Genomic DNA, 23,402 nt, shown 5'->3' with positions numbered 1-23,402 from the left:
ACAAAAAGGGGGGAGGGAGACCGGCGCACAGCTGACGTGAGAGAGACTGCGCCGGGGAAGAGGCTGCGCAGGCCCCGCCCCCGCCTCGCCACCTCCGCCTATCGGCGCCCGAGGCCGGCGCGGCCAATCGAGCTTCGAGGCTCGGCGTCGCGCTTCCTCTCGCGCCGCCGGTTGAGCGGCTCTCCCCTTCGCCTATCAGCAGCTCCGAGAGGCCCGTGGGCGTGGCCCAGGCTAGCGTGGCCAATCGAGTTTCGAAGCTCTGTCCGCGTTTCCCCTAGCAACCGCCGTGCCCGCCCACAGAGCGGTTACTGTGGAGACGCGGAGACGCCGCTGCGCGGAGCCGGAGAAGCCATGGAGGAGACGGAGAAGATGGAGGCGGCGGGCGGGGACGGGGCTGCCGAAGCCCCGCTTCCCCCGCCGGAGCCGCCCCCTGAACCCGCGGAGGCGCCCCCGGGGGAGGCCGAGGTCCCGGAGGAAGCGCCCGCCTCGGGCCCCGAGGAGCCGGCGCCGGCGGACGGGGCCGAGGCCGAGCCGCGGGCGGAGGAGCCGGGCGCTGAGGAGGCGGGGGCGGAGGCTGAGCCGGCGGGCGAAGGAGAGCCGCAGGAGCCGGTCTCCGAAGAGGCGCCCGGCCCGGAGGAAGCGAGCGAGGCCGCGGGGCCGGAGCAGCAGAGCTCCGTCGAAGGGGCGCTGGAGGAGGAGAAGGAGGAGAAGGAGGGCGGCGGCGAGGGGGAGGCGGCGGCGGAGGAGGAAGGGGCCCCGCCTGACGGCGCCCCCGTCCCGGAGATCCCGGAGGCCGTGGAGCCGCGCGAGGCGCCCTCCGTGTCGGTGGCGCTGCCCAGCGAGGCCTCCTTCGCGGCGGGAGAGCTGCTGGAGCCGCCTCCGCTGCAGACGGGCGTGGACCTGGGGCGCCGCATCAGCCTGAGCCTGCGGGACCTGGAGCTGGGGCGCCACAGCGCGCTGTCGCTGGAGGTGGGCAGCAGCGCCGGCAGCTCGGAGGCCGAGGAGGCGGCGGCCGCGGAGACGGAGGAGCAGCGCGAGCAGCGCCAGGCCGAGGAGCAGCTCCGGCGGCAGGAGCTGGCCGAGCAGTACCGTCAGCTGCTGCTGGAGCGGGCGCGCCTGCAGCACTACAACGCCAAGCTGCAGAGCAAGCTGAGCGAGCTGCTGAACAAGGCCAAGAGCAAGGAGCGCGTCCGGCAGGAGCTGGAGCAGCACATCTCCGACAAGGAGCAGCGCTACAGCCGCTACCTGGCCATGCTGGAGGAGCTGCGCACCCAGCAGGCCGACGAGGCCGCCTGGTTCCAGAAGCAGATCGACGACGCCCGCCTCTCCTGCAGCCACAAGCTGGCCAAGGTCGAGAGCGCCTGGAAGGCCCACCAGGCGCTCAAGATGGAGGTGGCCGTCTACACCGTGGGGCGCCGGCTGGGGAGCAAGCAAGCCGCCATCGACAGAGTGGGCCAGATCCAGGCCAGGGAGCAGAGCAAGGAAAGGGAGATGACGGAGGTGAGACCTGCCCGGAGAAGCCTGCCCAGACAGTCCAGCGGTGGATTAGACTTGCTTCTCCCCCTCACCCATCAACGAAAAAACCCAAACTCATCGACCCCCTCCAGCCACCTCACTGGCAGGAGACTGGGGTGCAGCTAGTTAATTCTCCCCTGGAAGTTACGCTCTTATCAGCTTAGGCAGTTTATTATTTCAGTTGTGATGCACAGTTAATATTTGCCTCCCCTTCCATGCTTTAAAACTGCTTCTGCATTCCTGTTCCAGTGGAGGAGGGATAAGGCAATATGGTGTCCTCTGAGCAGCCTCAGACAGCATAACCAATGGTTTGGGCTGATGGGAGTCATAGTCCATCAACATGTGGACAGCACAACATTGGCTACCCATGTTAGAGCAACGATACCAAAACCAAGTTGTAAACCCTGATAGTAATAGTACAGTGGTACCTCGGTTTATGAACAGCCCTTTAATGAACTATTTGGTTTACAAACTCCGCAAAACCAGAAGTAGTGTTCCGGTTTGCAAACTTTACCTCGGTCTACAAACAGAAGCCGAACGGTAGCAGGGCACCGGCGGCAGGAGGCCTCATTAGGGAAAGCGCGCCTCGGTTTAAGAATGGATTTGGTTTAAGAACGGACTTCATGAAGAGATTAAGTTCGTAAACCGAGGTACCATTGTAGTCAATAATAGGGCCACGGGTAAACAAGGAAAGCCTATGTAGTTATTTTCATCACATGTGCTTAGGCTTATTATAGATAGAAACTTATGGTGATAAAAAAAGTAAGAGGTAACTTCCTGAGCATCTTGTAGTCTGAACTATTTTAAAAGTCAATTTTATGGAGGTTTATTCATAGGTGTTACGGCTGGTAAAGATGGATCCAGAGTTCACATAAGCTCCCGACAGTTCCTATTCCAACCCCAATCACCTCCCATAATAGTTTCTCACCTGGAAGAGTTTCATCCCAAGTCAACTGTTCCACATACAGTCAATAGGGGAGTTGTGGCTGCTTCTATTCCATTCCTCGAGTTCTTCAAATCTGCTTTGAGTTAAATTCTTTGGGTTGTACTCTAAGTAGCACTAAGTCTATGGTTCCATCCCAGCAAGGGTTTTGTCTCTTTTTGTAGGAAATGTATATTTGTGCATGTTGTAATTTCCATTTTTAACATTTTAACTTTCCACCATGCCTCTCCTACCTGCTCTGGGGTTTCCTTAAATTCCCTGGAACAGATTTGGGGAAAATGAGAGCTGTATGTGGAGGAGACAGGGGTGGGGGAAGTCGTGTGGTAGAGGTGATCCTTGCATTTGCACAACTGTTTAGTTGAATACCACCCTTGGGTAGGATATCTATAGACTCACTTCAGTTTTTATCATGCTAGGTTCGACTGGAAAATATAAAGCTGAAACACAGGATCCAAAAGCTTGATGCAAGTTTAAAAGCCATGGAAGAGTTAGCAGAAGGTCTGCACTTAATAGATTTTGAGCAACTGAAAATAGAGAACCAAACCTACAATGAAAAGATTGAAGAGCGCAATGAGGAGCTTATGAAGCTCCGGAAAAAGATAACCAACACAGTGCAAGTTCTTACTCAAGTGAAGGAAAAACTGCAGTTTGTGGAAGCAGAGAATCATGGCCAAAGGTCTCAACTAATGGCAGTTGAGGCTTTAGTGGCCCAAAGGAGAGAGATTCTAACAAAGACTAAACAGGCTAGGGACAAATTGCGAATGGACAATCAGAGGCTTTACCAGAAGTGCGGCTTACTTGGGAATACACTGCTGTTAAGGGACTTTGAAGATAAGGTAACTGCTGCTGAAATGCTGAATGAAAGGCTGGAGGTACTGAAACGCCATCATGCTGCGATCTCCCTTACTTGCAAAGGGGTAAAGAAGAAAATCAGAGGGGTGACATCTTTTCTACCACTCTAAACTTTATTTTAAATGTCAAAAAGAGCAAAGTAGAGTGTGCACTATAAAATATTACATTAAATAGCAATTAGTTGTTTGTCCTTAGAATCTTTGTTCCAGATATTGTTCCTATTTCCAGAAGATAACAGTGCTTTAAAACCAAATCAATTTGTCCAACTGGCTTCCAACTGTCAGTTAAAAGTTTTCACCAACTGATAGTTGTGCTTAGTTTAATTACTTTCAAAAAGTAACAACTTGAAACTATCAGTGCCTTGATGTGAACATACCGTATTTTTTGCTCTATAAGACTCACTTTTCCCCTCCTAAAAAGTAAGGGGAAATGTGTGTGCGTCTTATGGAGCGAATGCAGGCTGCGCGGCTATCCCAGAAGCCAGAACAGCAAGAGGGATCGCTGCTTTCACTGCGCAGTGATCCCTCTTGCTGTTCTGGCTTCTGAGATTCAGAATATGTTTTTTCTTAGAATCACAGAATCATAGAGTTGGAAGAGACCACAAGGGCCATCGAGTCCAACCCCCTGCCAAGCAGGAAACACCATCAGAGCACTCCTGACATATGGTTGTCAAGCCTCTGCTTAAAGACCTCCAAAGAAGGAGACTCCACCACACTCCTTGGCAGCAAATTCCACTGTCCAACAGCTCTTGCTGTCAGGAAGTTCTTCCTAATGTTTAGGTGGAATCTTCTTTCTTGTAGTTTGGATCCATTGCTCCGTGTCCGCTTCTCTGGAGCAGCAGAAAACAACCTTTCTCCCTCCTCTATGTGACATCCTTTTATATATTTGAACATGGCTATCATATCACCCCTTAACCTCCTCTTCTCCAGGCTAAACATGCCCAGCTCCCTTAGCCATTCCTCATAAGGCATCATTTCCAGGCCTCTTGTTTTCCTCCTCCAAAAACTAGGTGCATCTTGTGGTCTGGTGCGTCTTACAGAGCGAAAAATACGGTATTTTCAATCAACTCTTTAGATTCTCCACATCCTCTTTCTGGGCCAACTGCTGCCTTCTGCACATATACACCAAGCAGTGTGGTGGGTAACAAACCTTTGCAGTGGGTACAGGACCAAAGGGGGAAAAGGCCCACTGGTGGGATTTTGCAAGGGTTCCTTATCTTTGGACACATCGGTGGGCTTGGGATTTTGATGAAGTGTTGGTGTGCCACCACAAAATGGCTGTCCTTCAGCAGCAATCCTACACAAATTTACATAGCAATAAATCATTTTGTGTAACATTAAGAGGTCAATATTTATTTGTAAGTTGCTGTAGGAGTCTGTCTTGGCTAAAGGATAGGATAAAAACATTGATAATGCTAAGAGCAGCAAGTCATCCAGTGCCTGCCTTGGTACACAACAGTTCAAGTGCATGGAAGGGAGAGCCAGATGCTTGGTTAAAAAAACTTTTTAAAAAGTCTTTAGAAAAATCTATCTTGGTGTGGGTAGAGAGCTTCATGGATGCTGGGCCTATTGCTCAGGTGTGTGAGGTTTCTGAGGGTTGTGTGTGTCGTGCCGGAAAGATGTTGAGCGATTACACTCAGAATGCAGAGGGTTCTTAGTGACCAAGTAAATCAGTGTTTCCCAATCGGGGGCCACGTGGTCCCATTGTGCCCCCCAGGATATTTCAAGGGGCCCCAAGGTGATAACCACATAAATGGGGGGGGGGGGAACAGAACGAGACTAGGGGGCTACAGAGGAAAATGAGAAGTGAAGGGGGAATCATCTTTTTAATTTTTTTATGTAAATAATTTTTTTTTGTTTTTCCACAATTAATTTCCACAATTTACAAAAAACAACCCCCATCCCCATTCACCAAAAACTTTTCAAAACCTTATCTTTGAGGTTCTTTAGACCTCATGACTTCCCTCCATTCCCTCTTATGGTTCCTCCTTCTGCATTTCCATACACATACTTCATCAATTCTTCTTGTAGTGTTATCCAACTTTTTGCTGATTGCAAGTGTGCTGTATAAGCCTGCCAATGTATCAATTTATTTACATTATTTTACACATATACAATAAGTGTTTCCCATTCTTTTTCTTAACTTTGGCATATTTAAATTTCACTGGAAGGAGGCTATCAGTTAAATCAGATTTAAAATCCTGCTCACCTTCCTCAGAGTCTCCTTTTAAGTCTTGGAGGCTGTAATTTCTGCCTCATTTCAGCCACCAAGGCATTCCCAAATACAGTGGTGCCCCGCAAGACGAATGCCTCGCAAGACGGAAAACCCGCTAGACGAAAGGGTTTTCCGTTTTGGAGGTGCTTCGCAAAACGAATTTCCTATGTGCTTGCTTCGCAAGACGAAAATGTCTTGCCAGTTCCTGCGGGGTTTTTTTTCCTTTTTCCCAAGCCGCTAAACCGCTTATCAGCTGCTGGCTAAGCCGCTTATCAGCTGATCTTTAAGCCGCTTAACAGCTGATGCTAAGCCGCTTATCAGCTGATCTTTAAGCCGCTTAACAGCTGATGCTAAGCCGCTTATCAGCTGATCGTTAGGCCGCTTATCAGCTCATCATTAAGCCTCTTATCAGCTGATCGTTAAGCCGCTTATCAGCTGATCTTTAAACCTAAGCCGCTAATACTGTAGCGCTAAGCCGCTAAACCTCTAATGGGCTTGCTTCGCAAGACGAAAAAACCCGCAAGACGAAGAGACTCGCGGAACGGATTCTTTTCATCTTGCGAGGCACCACTGTATTTCCTGCCTACCACCCATGCCCCATGGCAGCCATTTTGTGAGTGGTGCCCAGAGCACTTTCAAAATTTAAAATGTGTCCACTGGTCCAAAATGTTTGGTGACCTCTGGGTCCACAGTGCGGCAACCATTCTTCCTCCTGGTACTCTTGTTCTTCCTCCTGATCTTCTTCTTTGTTGATCATCTTACAACTTTCAGGTAGCTCCTTTAAATTTGATGCAGTGTGCCACTTTTTTGGATCATCAGTTTAAAGGGGTGTAAATGATTTATTTTTCCGCCAGTTTGATGGCCACTAGTTTCAGTTCTTGATGATGCTTCAGGGTTTCAGGTGACAGGTTTTGCAAAACAAGCACTGGTTGACCATTGTCAGTTCATGTATGCTTCACAGGTGCCACATTATATCCCCTTTCTACACATAACATGCAAAATTGATCACCACGTCTTGAACAGGTGTTTTATCTTGTGACTCGGGAACAACCCTGTGCACATGCTATGTCAAAAATTCCCACTACCATTTCAAGGCTTTAATCTAATAATATTTATGCTACAGACTGTCCCAATATCTTTTCTATTTTAGTGTTTCAAGTAACTATTTGCTACTTAAGAGGAGTTTGGAGAGTTTGGATTTGATATCCCACTTTATCACTACCCAAAGGAGTCTCAAAGCGGCTAACAATCTCCTTTCCCTTCCTCCCCCACAACACTCTGTGAGGTGAGTGGGGTTGAGGGACTTCGAAGAAGTGTGACTGGCCCAAGGTCACCCAGCAGCTGCAGGTGGAGGAGCAGGGAAGCGAACCTGGTTCACCAGATTACGAGTCCACCGCTTCTAACCACTACACCACACTAGCCCTTAAAAGTAAGGATAGGCAATATATGATCCAAAACTGGTTTGAAGTCCATATCGTGATATCCTTTTCATAATTTTTGACCTGGTGATATATCGTGACTCATGGTATGTGGGTTGAAATCACCATGTGGGAAAAACCGTAAAACCAGCCAATGCCTCTACATAGCTCCATCCTTATTTCAGATATTGTGATATATTTGTGATATAGCTTAGTGATACACTGCAATGTTGAAAACCAGATAGAGGCCACCCCTACTCAAAAGGTTTCAGAGATTTTTGTCCCATTTGGCTGTTGACTTCTTGGTAAGCTGTTAGAATTCCTTAGTAAATTCGATTACAATTACGTAAATTATTGTACAGTGGTACCTCGGGTTACAGATGCTTCAGGTTACAGACTCCACTAACCCACAAATAGTACCTCAGGTTAAGAACTTTGTTTCAGTATGAGAACAGAATTTGCGCAGCAGCGAGAGGCCATATTAGCTAATCAGGTTAAGAACAGTTTCAGGTTAAGAACAGACCTCAGGAACGAATTAAGTTCTTAACGTGAGGTACCACTGTATACTTAAAGGTCTTGTTCCTCTGTTGGCCTGGGCATTTTGGGAAGAGAAGCAGGCACTATTTTTGAGTGCTGTATTCAGCTCTGTGTCTAGGTTATCCTAAGACAGGGGCCAGCAACCTTTTTCAGCCATGAGCCAGTCCACTGTCCCTCAGACCATGTGGTGGGCCGGACAATATTTTGGCGGAGGGAAATGAACCAATTCCTATGCCCCACAAATAATGCAGAGAGGCATTTTAAATGAAAGCACACATTCTACTCATGTAAAAACACGCTGATTCCTGGACCATCCGTGGGCCGGATTTAGAAGGCAATTGGGCTGCATCCAGCCCCTGGGCCTTAGGTTGCCTCCCCTGTCCAAAGACTTTGTTTCAACATAGGCTGTTAAGAGTTCTCTCTTTGGGAGGGTCATGCCTGCATCCTGTGTCTCACCTTCAAGAAAATTGCTGCAGGCTGACCCTTTAATCCAACACAGGGATATGTCCCACCACAGACAAGCCCAGGAGCTCTCAACCTATGTAGCCTTGCTTCTCATAGCGAGTGGGAATTTTGTACATTAACAACAGACAAACCAACAAAGCTGTCCTTTTATCTTTTTATTTGGTGTTAAGTAACTCCACAAAAAACAAATTCAGTTACTCTGGTGTATGTGAAATCAGAACAATACAACCACTTGAAGCAAAAAAGTAGAAACAAATTCAGCCCAGGAATGAAAAACTGATCCTTCAGTGCTATGGATATGCAATGCGCCTCCGACCACACTGCATTTCAGCATCTCCACTTTTAAATTATCCTTGCAAAAAAACAAAACACAAACTCACACGTCAACCTCCTCCCTGGAAAGCTTCAGAATTTTCTCCATTCAATTATGGAACAAATAAATATTATTTGTTATTGCCCACACATGAAACATGTACATTTTCAAAGGTGTTAAAATATTAAATCATAATGTAACCAACAACCCTTTCACTGAGATCTACCTAAATAAGCTGAGTTTTAAAAAGTGTGGGTTCTTCTCGCCCACTGCAATATTTCCATTTGGTCATTTCTTACTGTAATAATGACTTACTAGTTAAGTTAATCATTATGATTTATCAGTTTCGCTCTTTTTGCTTTCATGTTGACAGACAATATTCTCAGTGCATGTGCTATACAACTTTTTTAAGGAAGCTCCAGAAGAAAGTAAATATATCAAAACTTATCCCGAATCTCAAATAAGAAAAAAACCCAAACACTCTAAAGATTTGTTGTATGAATGCTAAAATAATGTAGCTTAAAAGCAGTTATTAATAACATTTCCCTGGAAAGTACAAACCAAGCCAATGGAGTAAAAGTTTCAACAGAAAGGAGACATGCAATCTTACAAGGTGTTGATACCCTAGATCTTAAGTCATGTACTATCAATTAAGAAAAGGCAACAAAACTCAAATTTAGTTCAGCTCACTAGCACAGAATAAAAATTTCAAAGCCAGTTCAGCTTAATATTTGAAACAACTATAATTGTTAGGAGTTTCTTGCCTATCAAAATTAATGGCTTAGCATTTTCAAGTCAATAGTAAACTTTCTGCACTTTCTGATGTCTTAAACATGCTGCTATTGTATAGATCTTTTTTAAAAACTATGAAATGGTACAAACCAATATTGCTCCTCCTGGCTCTTATGATTTGCATAATACGTTAGTAGCACAAGGAGTTGATAGTCTTCCACAGTTACAACTTGACAGATGCATTGACTATGTTAAAATAAACTTTAAGAGCAGGTCACATAAAGCAACAATCACTACTGCAATCACACATGTAAGTCGTCATCACGTTCCCCACTCCCACCCACAACACACAACTTACTCCTAACATTCTCTCAGGACACAAAGATCGCTACAAGATTTACTAAATTAGAACCACAATAGTAGCCAACTGCAGGAGCCACAGGATTTGTTTTGAGTGACACACTAATCCTTCGCCTATAAATTACCAAACACTGAATTCCAAGATTATTTTAGTTATTCAAGCAAAATCTTTGCAGCTTGTGAAAAAGCTCATCATCCATTAAATTTATCCATTGGGTTTAACAGTGCAACCCAAACTACACTTACACCTAAGTACCATTGAAGTAAGTGTGCTTGGGAATCAGGACATAGTGTCATTTTGTTTTTAATCATCTACTTTACAGTACTGAGCCCTGAAAGAGATGAACAGAGAAGAAATGAGGGGGAAGGAAGAAGGGGGGGGGGGGAGAAATAGTGTTTCTTTCCCAGGCCTGAAAAAATCCTTGGCTTCTTCAGTTAGCAAGAACAAACAATAGTTTCAACTGTGTTAGTTTATATGCGAGTTAAGAGGAGAGATCCTAGAATAGAAAACACAGTTTCTGAAAGTCTCTAAAGCACAGCCCTAGTTTTCCTACTCCAAAGTTAGAAGATCTTAAAGACTGGACAAGCCACACATGTTGTCCTCTCACATTCAGAAAGGCACTGATAGATTACAGTGTTAAGTATTTATCTCCCAAATCTTAAAAGCCAAAAGATAAAATATCTGAATAGCTGTGGACACTGCAATGCTAGTTAGATAGTAATACTGATAAGGCTACAGTTAAAAATAAAAATAACTGCAGCTAAGATGCAAAAGAGCAGTGATACTACCATGACAAATCACATGCACATCCATTCTTGATTTGACAACACAATCTAATCTAGGTCCAAATGGCTAAGGAACTAACAGTTTGGAGGGAGAGAAAAAAAGCCTTCAATGAGACAATGTTCCCAACTATTGAAAATAAAATATCAAGAAGAGAAAGATAAATACACTTCTGAATCCATTAACCCAAAGGGAAAATCAATTCATTGCTGAGTCACAGACCTTCAGGAAGAGTTTTCCATCTCATGCTATTCTTAAACCATACTTTTTTTACTCTGCAGTTTTTATAGCTGAGTTCGAGAGAAAAGCTCTTCACAAGGATCTGCCCATCCATTTCCACCTTCTGATGCTGTGCCTTCAGAGCTGGGGCTGTCACTGGAGTATAGCTTTTTCCTAATGCCATTTGATTTTGTTTCAGAACTTCTGGGATCTGCACACCTTGCTTCATGTACAGAAGAAACCTATAGATTTAAGAAATTAAAATGTAGAATATAGCTTTGCAAAAGAGAATATAAAATTTCCCTTACTAAATAAACATTCAAACATTGTAGAGTGGAACCTTGGTTCTAGAACGCCTTGGTACTCAAACATTTCGGCTCCTGAAAGCCATAAACCCAGAAGTGTGTGTTCCACTTTTCAAACCTTTTTGGAAGCCAAACATCTGATGTGGTTGTCGGCTATTGTTTCTGGGGTGCCTGCGCCAATCAGAAGCTGCGCCTTGGTTTTCGAATGTTTCGGAAGTCAAACGGACTTCTGGAACGGATTACGTTTGAGAACCAAGGTAGCACTGTATGGTAATCCTATATACAGAAAAGCTAAATCTCAGTGTTACTGCACTATGATTACACATTTTGACTGAGCTCCAAAGAGAGTTACATGCACACAATAGGGACTTTCATTCTCCCCACTTCTCAATGCACCCTCTGGGGCCCATCACATCTATAAGAGGATTCAGCATGATGTGAAAAGCTGTCTGAAAAGGAAAGTCAGCAACTGCTCCTCTGCCGCCTCCAGTGCCTGCCCTCTTCAGGCACTCTACTCATATGAACACTTCTGCAAGCCTTATTTCTCCCTGCCCCTCTCCACAAACTGAGAGGCAAACCTCTGAAATGGGGAATCTCCTCTACTCACTGGGGTTCCACATGTGACTTAGAACTGATTTCCAGTTGCGCTGGCTATTGCGAAATATTTGCTAAGCTTACCATATTAAAATCTAGAAGATGTTCTTCACACTGCGATATTTCTTCCACATCTGCAAATTCTCCAATACTGGTCTCTCTCTTGACATTTGTACAGCATTCTTCCAAAGTTGTATTTTAGATAAGGGGGAGAGAGAGAAAAACAGAATTCCATTACAAAAGGTTTTTTGGTTTTTGTTAAAGTTACCTTTCAGTGGCATAGTGTCTTTATTATGTTTTAAACAAAAGTATCCAGTTTGGTCAATTAAGATGTCAAAAGACAAGCAGAACTGCAACAGAGGCTAGTGAAGGAAACAGAGGGATCTCTCATCAGTTCAATTGGTCAAGTGACTAAACAGAACCATGGTTTTAAAATGTTTTATTTCTTACATCTTATTTTAATACAGTGGACCCTATAGTTACATACCACTCTGGATACATAACTTTTGGGTTACGAACGTGGTGAACCCGGAAGTGTATACTTCCAGGTTTCGCCATGTGCAGAAGTGCTCTGCACGCTTGACATGTGCACAGAAGCGCTCAATTGCACAACGCGCATGCACAGAAGCAGCACCGCTGCCTACAAACTTTTCGGGTTGCGGATGGACCCCCAGAGCTAATTTAATTCGTATCCAGAGGGTCCACTGTATCTTACAGTGTAGTATCAGTTCTTCTGGCTTCTTGTGCAGGCCAGTTTTATGATCTTGCTATGCCAGTGCTCATGATGTCCACCAATTAATGACACACAGAAGGCACAAACATAGGCAAGATACAGACATTCAACCCAGGTGGGCTGTTGTGGATAATCCCTTCCATTGTATGTCCTCTAAAGACATCTGAGGTGACCAATAAGGGGAAAGGCTTCCCTAACTGCTTAGCCACCATAAGAAAAGCAATTCAGTCACAGATTTTGTTGAACAGTATCAGTTGTGGAGTGAGGCCTGACAGTACCACAGAGCAGGGGTTGCCATATTTTGGTTTCCACAGGAGTCCTCTGCCTTCGAAAACATTGTTAACAGCCAGAGGGGTTCACTGGTGCAGACTTCCCCGAGTGCAGCTGCACCTGTTTGCCACACTGCCTGTCATTCAGCTTTCAAAGGCACAAAACCCTGTAGGAACAAAATGGTAGCAACTCTAGAGAAAAAAGCTGCTTTCTCACTGGCGGTTGCTGAAGCTGTAGACATCCCTTGTGGTCTGCATGTCATGATCTGCGAAGAGCATTCTTGCTTCTGTGTATGCAGGATGGTTGCTGGATTGCCTGAGGAGACAAGAGAAACATAGGCAAGGTGTTACAAGACGTTAGCTGTGACCCAGGGTAATGAGTAAATGAAAAATGGTGCCAACACTTAATAGTCTTTTTATTCTAGATGCCACTGCCTATGTCCTTTTTCTTCAAACGAGAATGCTCTCACCTCTTAACTCTGCTGGCGTCAGTATTTGGAAAGACCCATTGGATATAACATTGTTCTGGGCAAAGTACTTACTCATCAAATGTAGAGTGTCTCTCTCCTGCGACTGTTCTGCTTCAATGTAACCTGGTTCTGATCCTGCAAGGGAGAACACATTACAAGTTTTGCTAGCATTAAGAAAAGGTGGAGGGGATTGCCTGGCTTTTATTGAAGTTGGTTGCACTTCCCTTTGTGGGGCAGGTGGGTGTGGACCAGGTGTGCAGCCTGGGAGTCATTCTGGACTCACAGCTGTCCATGGAAGAACAGGTTAATTCTGTGTCCAGTGCAGCTGTCTACCAGCTCCATCCGACATGCCGGCTGAGACACTACTCACCCACGGACTGTCTCGCCAGAGTGATGCATTCTCTGGTTATCTCTCGCTTGGACTACTGCAATGAGTTCTATGTGGGGCTATCTTTGAAGGTGACTCAGAAACTACAACTAATCCAGAATGCGGCAGCTAGACTGGTGACTGGGAGCGGCAGCCGAGACCATATAACACCGGTCTTGAAAGACCTACACTGGCTCCCAGTATGTTTCTGAGCACAATTCAAAGTGTTGGTGCTGACCTTTAAAGCCCTAAATGGCTTCAGTCCAGTATACCTGAAGGAGTGTCTCCACCCCCATCATTCTGCCTGGACACTGAGGTCCAGTGCCGAGGGCCTTCTGGCGGTTCCCTCACTGCGAGAAGCCAAGTTACAGGGAACCAGGCAGAGGGCCTTCTCAGCAGTGGCACCATCCCTGTGGAATGCCCTCCCATCAGTGGTCAAGGAGATAAAGAACTACACAACTTTTAGAAGATACCTGAAGGCAGCCCTGTATCGGGAAGTTTTAAATGTTTGACATTTTATTATGTTTCTATATGTGCTGGAAGCCACCCAGAGTGGCTGGGGAAACCCAGCCAGATGGGTGGAGTATAAATAATAATTGTAACTATTTGCTTTTTCCAGCGTATGATGAGAGCTCACTGGGAATTGGACAGTCTTATAACTTATATTAGGTAAGGGAAGATTCTCCAGTCAGTTTAGACTCTTCCTATATTCTAGGGCAGTGGTTTTCTTTTTAATATTTTATTGAGGGGAAAAATATATATGAACAAAGACGTACAGATACCACAAATACACATAGAAACACATATGCTACCTATACAAACTAAAGCAAGACACCTTACCCATCCCCGTGACCTCCCTCCATCACGGATCGACTTTCTTCTAAAAATCTTCATCTTTATCTCTTACAACCCTTTCTGATTTTATTTTCACCTTTACTTTACATACTTACATATGTAATCTATACTTGCTAACCATATATTTATATCCACACATCCACTTTACACGTTTAATCTATGCATATTAACATATTCTTTTCAGAGCAGCATTTTTCCATGTATTCTTCAAAGCATTTCCATTCTGATTTTAAATTTTGATTTGTTTGAGATCTTATAATTGCTGTTAATTTTGCCAACTCTATGTATTCACTTAGTTTATAAATCCATTCTTCTTTAGAGGATACTGTCTTGTCTTTCCATTTGCTGGCTAGAACTATTCTGGCGGCTACTGTGGCATATAAAAAAATTATTTTCTTATTCTGTGGGATATCACTCCCCATTATGCCTCAGGTTTTTTTCCTATGGAGATCCTGAGCATTTTTCTTTAACTCATCATGTATTATGCCCCAGAAGGTTTTAATCTTTTTACATCTCCAGCAGACTTTCCGCCTTTCCAACATAAAATAGATTTTAACTTGTAAATTTTTGTGAGCTTGGCTGGTGTCATGTACCATTTAAAGAACATTTTAATAAAGTTTTCTTTGATACAGGAGCAGGCTGTGAAATTAATATCTACTTGCCATAGCCTCTCCCACTGTTCTAAATATATAGTCCTGCCAATGTCTTGGGCCCATTTTATCTGAGCCTCCTTTACTTGTTCATCCTTCATGTCTCACTCCAATAGGAAATCATACATTTTGGATAAAGGTTTCGTGTGTTTTTTTAATACTATCAATTGGAATTTTGAATCTTCTTTGCCCAAATCTCTTTTAATATCTGATTGGAAAACGCTATTCAGCTGACTGGTATTGGAGCCAGTCAGATAAATGCTGCTTTATCTCCCGGTCTGGTTTTAACTTTAATTGGCCTTGGTCTTCTGTTATTAACTGCCTATATGAGGCCCAATGTCTCTGCATGTTCAATTTTTTAACAGCATGTGCTTCCAACGGTGATATCCACCATGGAGTTTGTGGCTCCAATAAGAGGTTGATATCTGGTCCAGACTTTAAATAGAGCATTTCTGAGAATGTAACTAGTAAATCCACTATGCACTTTAGCTTTATTATAACCGAGAAAGGCATGCCATCCAAATCTGTTACAATGCCTCTCAAGGTCTAAAATGTCTGTTCTTTCCAGTGTTATCCAATCTTTTATCCAGATTAGACATTCTGTCTAGGGCAGTGGTTTTCAACCACTGTGCTATAGCACCCTGGGGTACCTTGAATGATGGTCAGGGGTGCCATGGGCAACACTGGCCTCTGCCCCTCCCTCCTCTGGTGCCCTCTCATATTTCTGCCTCCCAAAGGCTTCTACAGCTGTTTGTTGCAACAGCTCTGGCTACAAACTCCCCAGGTGAATGGTGCCTCTGGGGCTGGCCAGGGGGTGCTTCCCAGGCCCCTGTGGGACAGTGTGAGGAGGCCCCTCTCCTTTGGGCAGGGGGATCAACTGGGCTGCCCAGAGGACTCCCAAGGAGAGGGGAGAAGAGGAGGCTGAGGGAACTCTCCACAAGGGAGGGTGTTCGAAAGTGGGTGAGGGGCTGCCAGCTCTGCAGGCAAGGAGTGACATAACTGAGCTTCTGAGTCTCACAGGGGTGCTGCAGAAATAATGTAGTTGGTCAAGGGAACCATGGACCTAAAAGGTTGAAAAACTCTGTTCTAGGGTAGGAGAGGAAAGCCTTCTGGCCATGGGTGCACGTACTCTGCACATTTTGGGATGCTTATAAGGAACAGATGGAGGATGCTCAGGAGCCATAGTTTGAGGAATGGACCACCACATCCCTGGTTACCCACCACCCACCCAGATTACCTATGTAGGGTGGCTTGTCCTTCAGCTTCCAGTTGCTGCAGTGGATTTGGGATTCCTGGTGCATGTGTGTGTCAGGAGTTCGGAAGCAGAGTACCTGTAAAGGGTCTGAGAGCACAAGAGTTATCCATCTACCCTTCCTATCTTCCTTGGTGGCTTGTTGTTTGCACAAAGCACCTTTTTATCAAGTTCATACTTGTATGGTCATGTGTTTCTGGACAGAGAGAGTCCTAGCATGATGTATGAGTGATGTTCCCTTGCCAAAGCTTATATACTCCTGGTGATGTGTTGCGATTGGCTGCCAAACTGGAATCTTATTCTGAGATTTGGGAAAGACAGAGGTGGCAGCCATCTGAAGTGCTCCACTAAGAAAGTGTTTGAATTCTTGTTAACACCTTTTTCATAGGTGTAACACCAGGGGCAAGATCAAGTCCTATGTGAGCAAAGGATTCCAACTCGGCTCCATTCCTCTTCAGTCATTCCCCCCATCCCTCGGCCTGCTTGTTCGACAGAAGTCTTAACAATGGTTTTATGGTCCCTAGTTGTAGCACCCCAATTAGGGTGAAAACTTGGCTTCAAGAGAAGGTTTTCCCCCAAGCCTAATTGGTGTGTGCGCACGGGGGAGATCTTCCTCAAGATTGCAGATGGGGAGGGAAAATTAATCACTCTTCAGGAGGATCACTCCTACCTCCCAAATCAGGTTTGGAAAGAGCTAAAATGCTTTTCCTAATCTTAATTGTGAGGGCACTTGTGTGGTTGTGATGTGTGAGTGGTTGTGGTGTACACTAGGCCTGAGCGTTGTATCAATACATGGGCTAGGACCGGTATGAGGGCCAGAGAGCAATGGCTGCTTCACCTGTAAGAAACACTGGGTAAAACTGCCATCGAGCTCTGGCCCTCATATCCCAGAGGGACTGCATAGGAAGGAGGCTTCTTTATATTGCTCCGCTGAAGGGTGTGCGGCTGCCGCACCTCAGTGGAGCAGTTTAATGAAGCCCCCGCTGAGGGACACTCAAGCTGGAGGCAGGGGGCTTGATCAGCTGAGAAGCGGGCTTTCTTAAACCACCCGCCCCTCGGCTTGCATGAGCCGGAGTGGGAGCTTCTTTAAACTACTCCACTGATGGGCATAATTTTCTCTTTTGGCCCATAAAGCTTACAATGGCACAGAGAGAACAAAAAAGACCCAAGTGAGGAAATGAATCAAGTAGAGGCTAGATATTTCTATCATTTTCTTGGATTAGCAGGAAGCAAGTTTAAATGGTAACATTCCTTTGTAAGATTGTTCATTTTTAATTAAAAGCTAAAAGTTGCATTTCAGCTGACTGAAGCACAATTGTTAGTTAAAGCCCAGTATGTCTTGCATGTAGAACCTATGGAGAAGGAAGTAAAGCACGATTACATTCCACAGCACTTACTCCCAGGCAGGTATGCTGCATAAAATGGTAGTCACGACACAAAATAATTTGGTCTCTAAGGTGCCATACAACTCCGTGAAATACTGGGGCATTTGTACATATTAAAAATTAAAAAGCCAAAATCCAAAATTCCCCATATTTTGATGCTTATACTAGAAATAACATTCACTTTACTATTTTTTAAACATTCGAATATACGGTCTTTGATGTATGAAGGAGAACAAACTGTAAAAAGCAGTGCAGCTATTCAGAAGTCAAGAGGTTTTTTTTAAAGCATGTGTTCATCAACCTACAAAAAACCTTAGCTATACAACTTCAGTTTTTAATCAGACAATACAGTGCTAATAAAAAACAGTGGTGATAAAATGTTTATAATACTGTTGTGTTCTCCTGGGGGGACTGGACTTCACAGCCAGCCATAATTTGCAGACCCTGTCTGAAACATCCCAGAGTTTCCCCTTAGCATGCAGACATCCCTCATGTTTTTCATTAGCCTCATTGTAGCTTCATTTCTGTCGGCACTCGCCACTTCGGTTGTGAGATAGTAGCTAAGATTAAATATAGATGACCATTCTTAATATGCCAGAAACTACTTTGTAAGCTCACAACACTATGATAAGAATGCATGGGAAGTAGGTGAGTGGCAATTCCCCTCCAAAAGTATGTTTGGCATACAGTACTTAATGGTTACAAGTTGGTACATGCTCAACTGCATTCACCTTCTATTTCTGCTCAGATATAAAGTGTTCAATTCATTTTAAGTAAGTTAAAAGATGCTGCTACCTTCAAACTGTGATGCAGGAAAGAGTGGCGTATAAAGAGCTTTCTCCCACCAGCACTGCTTCGCTTGATTGTAGCTTATTTTCTGAAGATCATTATTCAATACAGGAAACTGTTTTGAGAATAACTGTATTTTAGTTTAAGAGATAAAACACTGCACTAAACTGCACTTCTGCTTACTGATTAATCTGTAGCCAAAATACGTTTAAATGTTGTTTAAAAGTTACAGGTGCAAAGTTTGTGCTTTTTGATAGAGTGACTATATAGCACCAGTTACACTCATGCAGCACTGACTGAGAGGTCAGCCCCACTGAAGCTTATTCGCAGATTCAAAGCAGTCTGTTTCCCAAAAAACAGAAGAGAATAGCAGAAGGTATTTGTGCTCAGCCTTGAGATCAACACCTATGTTTGAATTGGATCCCAGCTCACATTTAATCCCTGTTTGGGGATGACAGGTAGAAAGTCATGGCTGCTGCATTCATTCCGCTGCTCTGTAGTTCTCTGGCTTGGGGCCCTCAAAAATCCTCATACTGATAAGAGCAGCCGTTTTTAAAAACCTCAAACAGCTAATAATTCATGCTTTAAATTTTAATTTTAAAATATACCATACTGCATATACTCGAGGATAAGCCGACCCGAATATACCGTAAGCCGAGGCACCTAATTTTACCACAAAAAACTGGGAAAACTTATTGACTTGAGTATAAGCAGGTTCACCACACCACAAACCTCCTGGTGGGCCAGAGTGCACGCGCGCACGTGCACATGCGCACACGGCAGAGGGGGGCTTCTCTCTCCCCCCAGCCCCTCCCGTCCCCCTGCCTACCTAGGGTGCTGCTGAGAGGCAGGGGCTGGTGGCAGCAGCGGTGGAGGAAGAACAAGCAGCCCCAAAGGGCTCCTTTTTGCTTCTCGTTCCTCCGCCGCCACTAGAGTATAAGCCGAGGGGGGCTTTTTCAGCATAAAAAATGTGCTGAAAATCAGCTTATACTAGAGTATATACAGTATTTTAAAGTCACAAATTCAAGCCAGCCTTTCAGTTGCTAGATTATATAGCATGACTGGAGGATAAATTCTGAAATCCTCTATCTTTTACCCTTCATAAAAAAATTAATCATAACAGTTGCATCAGGACTATACATTTTAGGCAGTTTGTCAAATTCTTCCAACAAGCAGCATAATACAAGAATAGAACAATCATTTTAGAACACCTTGGAATATTTACACAGGTTCTTAATATAGTGCAACAGCTATACCCTGCCCAACAGGGTTAGACAGCAGGTTGCAAGAAAATGGTATTGTATTTGCTCACTGAGAGAGGTTTGTTCTCTTAGCAGTCTGGATGCCAACCCTGTCTCTCTCATGTTCCTCTACTGCTTTCTTGAGTATCTTTGAGTTTACATGTGTGAACAATGTTGATCACAACCTATTTAACACATTAATGTAATTCATAGCCAACATGCCTTTTGTGATGGCATTAAGGTTCCATTTTTCTGAAATATGTTAGATCTTTGAATTATACAAAAAAATGTACAGAATACAGTGGTGCCTCGCAAGACGAAATTAATCCGTTCCGTGAGTCTCTTCGTCTTGCGGTTTTTTCGTCTTGCGAAGCACGGCTATTAGCGGCTTAGCGGCTTTAAGAAAAAGGAAACAAACTCGCAAGAACTTGCAAGACGTTTCATCTTGCGAAGCAAGCCCATAGGGAAATTCGTCTTGCAGAACGACTCAAAAAACGGAAAACTCTTTCGTCTAGCGAGTTTTTCGTCTTGCGAGGCATTCGTCTTGCGGGGCACCACTGTACATCTCTCAAGAACATACCTCTTTCAGCTGTGCTGAAGTAACAAGATTATCTTCATATGAATTATCTCCACAACTGCAAGACTTGTCTTCCTCTTCTTGTGGTTCTACAACATTGCAACTAGTGTTAGGGTTTTCCGCAGCCATCACGTCTTGCAGGTCTTTTATACCACATTCTGCGCAAGAACTCTCGTTTTCCAACAGCAATATTCCAGATGATTCTTCCTGTGAATCCAGAGATGTCTGTGCACTCTTTTCCATTCCACACTTCTTTAATCTAGGAAGGAACTTTCCAGACTCAAGTTCCAATTTGCCATAATAATGCCCTTCTTTTTCTGCATCTTCTTCCAGTGGCTTAAGATCTGCTTGTGGATCATCAAACACTTCAGTCTGTGAAGGGGCAGGGATAATCCCCTCATCTTTCTCTGATTCAAAGTCAGATTCACTTCCACCACATGGAGAAAGTTCAGATGCAGAAATGGGGCGAAAGTGAGTTCTAGGAGAAATTCGTATCGCTCTGTATTGTGTTCTCCCAGCACCACATATTCTAGGACGAAAAACCTCCCTATCAGAATCAGAGCAAAGAATAGATTTGGGTTTAAAGCAAGGGCTGAAGGATGCAATTCCTTCTGGTTCAAATGTACATTCTACATGAAGAACCTGTGAAAATGGATTATTCAAATCAAAGGAAGAGAATGAATATTCAAGACCAGACTCTTCACCTTGAAAATTACCACAAGCTTCTAACAAGTCTTCATGGAAGATAAATGAAAAACCCCTATTTAATCCACGATCACCACACTTCAACTGCTCACTCTGTTCAAATGATACTAAAGGTCGCCATAACTGTCTGTGACCAGGGGCAAAGCTGTTTCCTGGTGTCATGAAAACATCTGTACCAGCTATTGTAACTACATCAGAAGTTGCACACTGTAGTAAGTTTCCTTTTGGATGGTTAGGCGGCACCACTGCCCACTCTCCATCACTGTTAAAGGTTTTGAGCTCCCCATACACACCACCAAGAATAAATGAACTTTCTTTATCTTGGTTAATATCCCATGGTTTGGAGGGTGTAGTATAATCCCCACAATCCACTTCTGATAAATTGTTTGAAGCAAAAGCTCTTTTCTCCAAATTCTCTTTCTGTCCTTCCCACAGATGATATTCTGATCTTTGCACTGCTTTGTTAGGGTCCTGAAGAATTTCTACCTTTGTGTCATTTAAGCAACAGCAATAATGATTTACATCAGTTGAAAACAGCTCCTCTTCTACACCATCTATTTCTATAATTGCTGCAGAATTTCTGTCTGTCATATTTGTCCAGATGTCTTTAATAACCCCTGAGCCATAGTCATCTTCATGTGGACTGCTGTCACTACACACTTGTGTAGATTCATATTCTTTATCTTCGGCTTTTTGTTCTAATTGTATACCACATATAGATTCTAGTTTTGATTTTTTTGTAAAAACTAAGGTAGGCATTTCTCCTAAAGGTCTAGTCTGTTCCGGGCAGGTTTCCTCCTGCAAAAAATCTACAATTTCTTCATCTATGTAACTTGAAGATACTCTGGGAACTACATAATTTATCTCATCCGAGTTAAATTGAGGGGATTCTTCAAATGGAATATTTAAAGTCTCATTGTCTGAACGTGTTTCTTCAGAGTATGACCATGGACTACAAGTTCTTGTTGATAAATTAGAACAGTGTTCGTTTTCATCAAAGGCACTATTTTTGGTCCATATTAACAATCTAGACTGTGTTTTCCCAAACATACCAACATTGCTACTAGAATCTGTATTTTCATTTCCCAAACTGAATTTTTCTAAAGGAAATGGTAAGACAGAATTACTGCATTGCACTTCAAACACTGAAAAAGAATTTAAACCAGACCCTTCATTAGTATCTGAAAACAGCTCTTGATTGCCTGCAAGCATGTGAGAATTAAGCATTGTGCTGTCTAAAGTAGGAGAAAGTCTAATAGGAGAATCTCCTCCAAAGCTTTCCCCATCTGCATCACCAGAGCTAGAAGACGAACAGCACTCCCAAAATTGAGCTAAATTACTAAGATCTTGTAAGAACCACCCTTCAGCACCAGAGGTGGCTGAATCTGCCCATATTGCACTTTCCCCTTGCAACTCCATTCCATCAAACACTATGCAACATTCTGCCTCAAAATTAGTCCCCTCTTTACTTTTCTGCCGAATCATATTCAAAATCCGACTCTCTCCTTCCATCTTGCCTGAGGCACCAGAATCCAACATGGATTGGTCAATATCCACTTCATAGAAGTGCGTTAGTTCTGACAGATGAACGCCATCTGAGTGTGTATCGTCCTCTGGTTGAGAACACTTTGAAGTCCTAGTGAGGCCAATGTCCTCATTTAGAACTGCAGGCATTTCCACAAAATGGCCATCAATGAAAGTACCTGCTGCGAGGTATGTTTTATTAATATTATTGTTGCTAATGCAGAGACCTTGCACCGATTCAGCTAATTCTTCTACAGCCTCCGAAGTTGCATCACATGCATCTTGCCTATTGCGGTACGTCGTCTCCAGCTTGCTTTTTCTACTCAGGGGAACAAAGTATTCAGTAATTGGCTCAGTATACCATAAGGGCTCTTCCTTATATTCCTTCTCATTTCTGCTATCAAAATATAGCTCTTTTCTCTCGTAGTTCCCAGTTTCTTTCCTTCTAATTTCTTTTAATGGCCGTTTACCTCTTTTACAGAGTTGTTTGATAGATCCATTACTGCTGCTGCCACCATGAATTTTTCTTTCAGACTTCTCACCAAATTTTGCCAAATGCCTGCTTTGTCCATTGCGTCCTTTTTTACTCCGAACCTCCCTTGTTTTATGCCTGACTTTAACACATTTTGTGGTTGCCTTTAGTTCACCTTGATTACCACTAGAATTTGAACCTTCTTCACTGGAGCCAGAAGACCAGGATCGCGGGCGTATCTTTCCCTCAGATTTATGTCGGACTTGCTTTTTATATAAAACAGATTTATCTTCAACACTGCTACTTCCAAACTTATTCTCTTTTTCATCTTTATCCTTTTTCTGTGTGGTTCTCTCATGGACAGTGGCATGCACTTTGTTACCATTTCTCTCTTTGGAAATTTCACTTTCACTAATACAATCCTTTGGAGATGATGTATCTGTGCTAGTTGCTGGGGCAGTAGAAGACGATGAGGAGCTGGAGTAAGAACAAATTTTGGATTTATTCCACACTGTCATAATTTCTTGCAGGCAAACAGGTTTCTTGGAAAGAGGTGGGAATGCTTCATAATACCTGAATGGAGAAACGAAAAAATAAATAAATCAGGAAGAAGTTTTATATGCAGGACTTACTGTAGATATGGATTTGACACTCAATCCTTCTCTCATAGCTTGCTAGATGAAAGGGGGATGACAGACAAGGGTTCCCTTTATATGAAGGGGCAATTGGAATGTCTCAGACACTCCCATACCTGTATTGCTTGGGGTTTGTGGGCATCACGGGAATGATTACTCATTGTGCCCAGACATCCTGGCTCACTGTACATGCACATGAGTGTCCAAAGTCTCTCTGCAGAAATAGG

The 23,402-nt window shown here is 43.9% G+C and overlaps 2 protein-coding genes across 8 annotated transcripts in view; one reads left to right on the top strand and one right to left on the bottom strand.

Moving 5' to 3' along the window:
• The first annotated feature begins 44 nt into the window (after positions 1-44).
• On the top strand, positions 45-3,487 carry CFAP184 (cilia and flagella associated protein 184). The gene is made up of 2 exons (XM_081015173.1): positions 45-1,500; positions 2,875-3,487. The coding sequence occupies exons 1-2, from the start codon at positions 352-354 to the stop codon at positions 3,418-3,420; spliced, it is 1,695 nt and encodes a 564-aa protein (XP_080871299.1). The 5' UTR covers positions 45-351; the 3' UTR covers positions 3,421-3,487.
• Positions 3,488-8,086: 4,599 nt separating this feature from the next.
• The window catches only part of KIAA0232, a 53,402-nt gene continuing 38,086 nt past the window's right edge, over positions 8,087-23,402 (bottom strand). For all 7 annotated transcript variants that reach the window (XM_081015126.1, XM_081015129.1, XM_081015125.1 and 4 more), the window contains 7 exons: positions 19,843-23,113; positions 18,028-18,136; positions 15,833-15,937; positions 12,796-12,858; positions 12,471-12,569; positions 11,336-11,433; positions 8,087-10,594 (listed from right to left, as the gene is read on the bottom strand). In XM_081015126.1, the coding sequence (XP_080871252.1) occupies positions 10,418-10,594; positions 11,336-11,433; positions 12,471-12,569; positions 12,796-12,858; positions 15,833-15,937; positions 18,028-18,136; positions 19,843-23,113 (3,922 nt within the window). In that variant the 3' untranslated portion in view covers positions 8,087-10,417. The remainder of the gene's footprint in view (positions 10,595-11,335; positions 11,434-12,470; positions 12,570-12,795; positions 12,859-15,832; positions 15,938-18,027; positions 18,137-19,842; positions 23,114-23,402) is intronic.

Source organism: Podarcis pityusensis (assembly GCF_964106645.2).
Source record: "Podarcis pityusensis genome assembly, chromosome: 7".
NCBI lineage: Eukaryota > Metazoa > Chordata > Lepidosauria > Squamata > Lacertidae > Podarcis > Podarcis pityusensis.
This window is presented reverse-complemented; position numbering and strand designations above follow the sequence as displayed.

What these genes read in the sequence shown, in the direction of transcription:
- CFAP184 (XM_081015173.1), top strand. Translation starts at nt 352, where the DNA reads ATGGAGGAGACGGAGAAGATGGAGGCGGCGGGCGGGGACGGGGCTGCC. An exon ending in AGGAAAGGGAGATGACGGAG is followed by an intron (nt 1,501 to 2,874) that starts GTGAGACCTGCC and finishes TTATCATGCTAG; the next exon opens with GTTCGACTGGAAAATATAAA.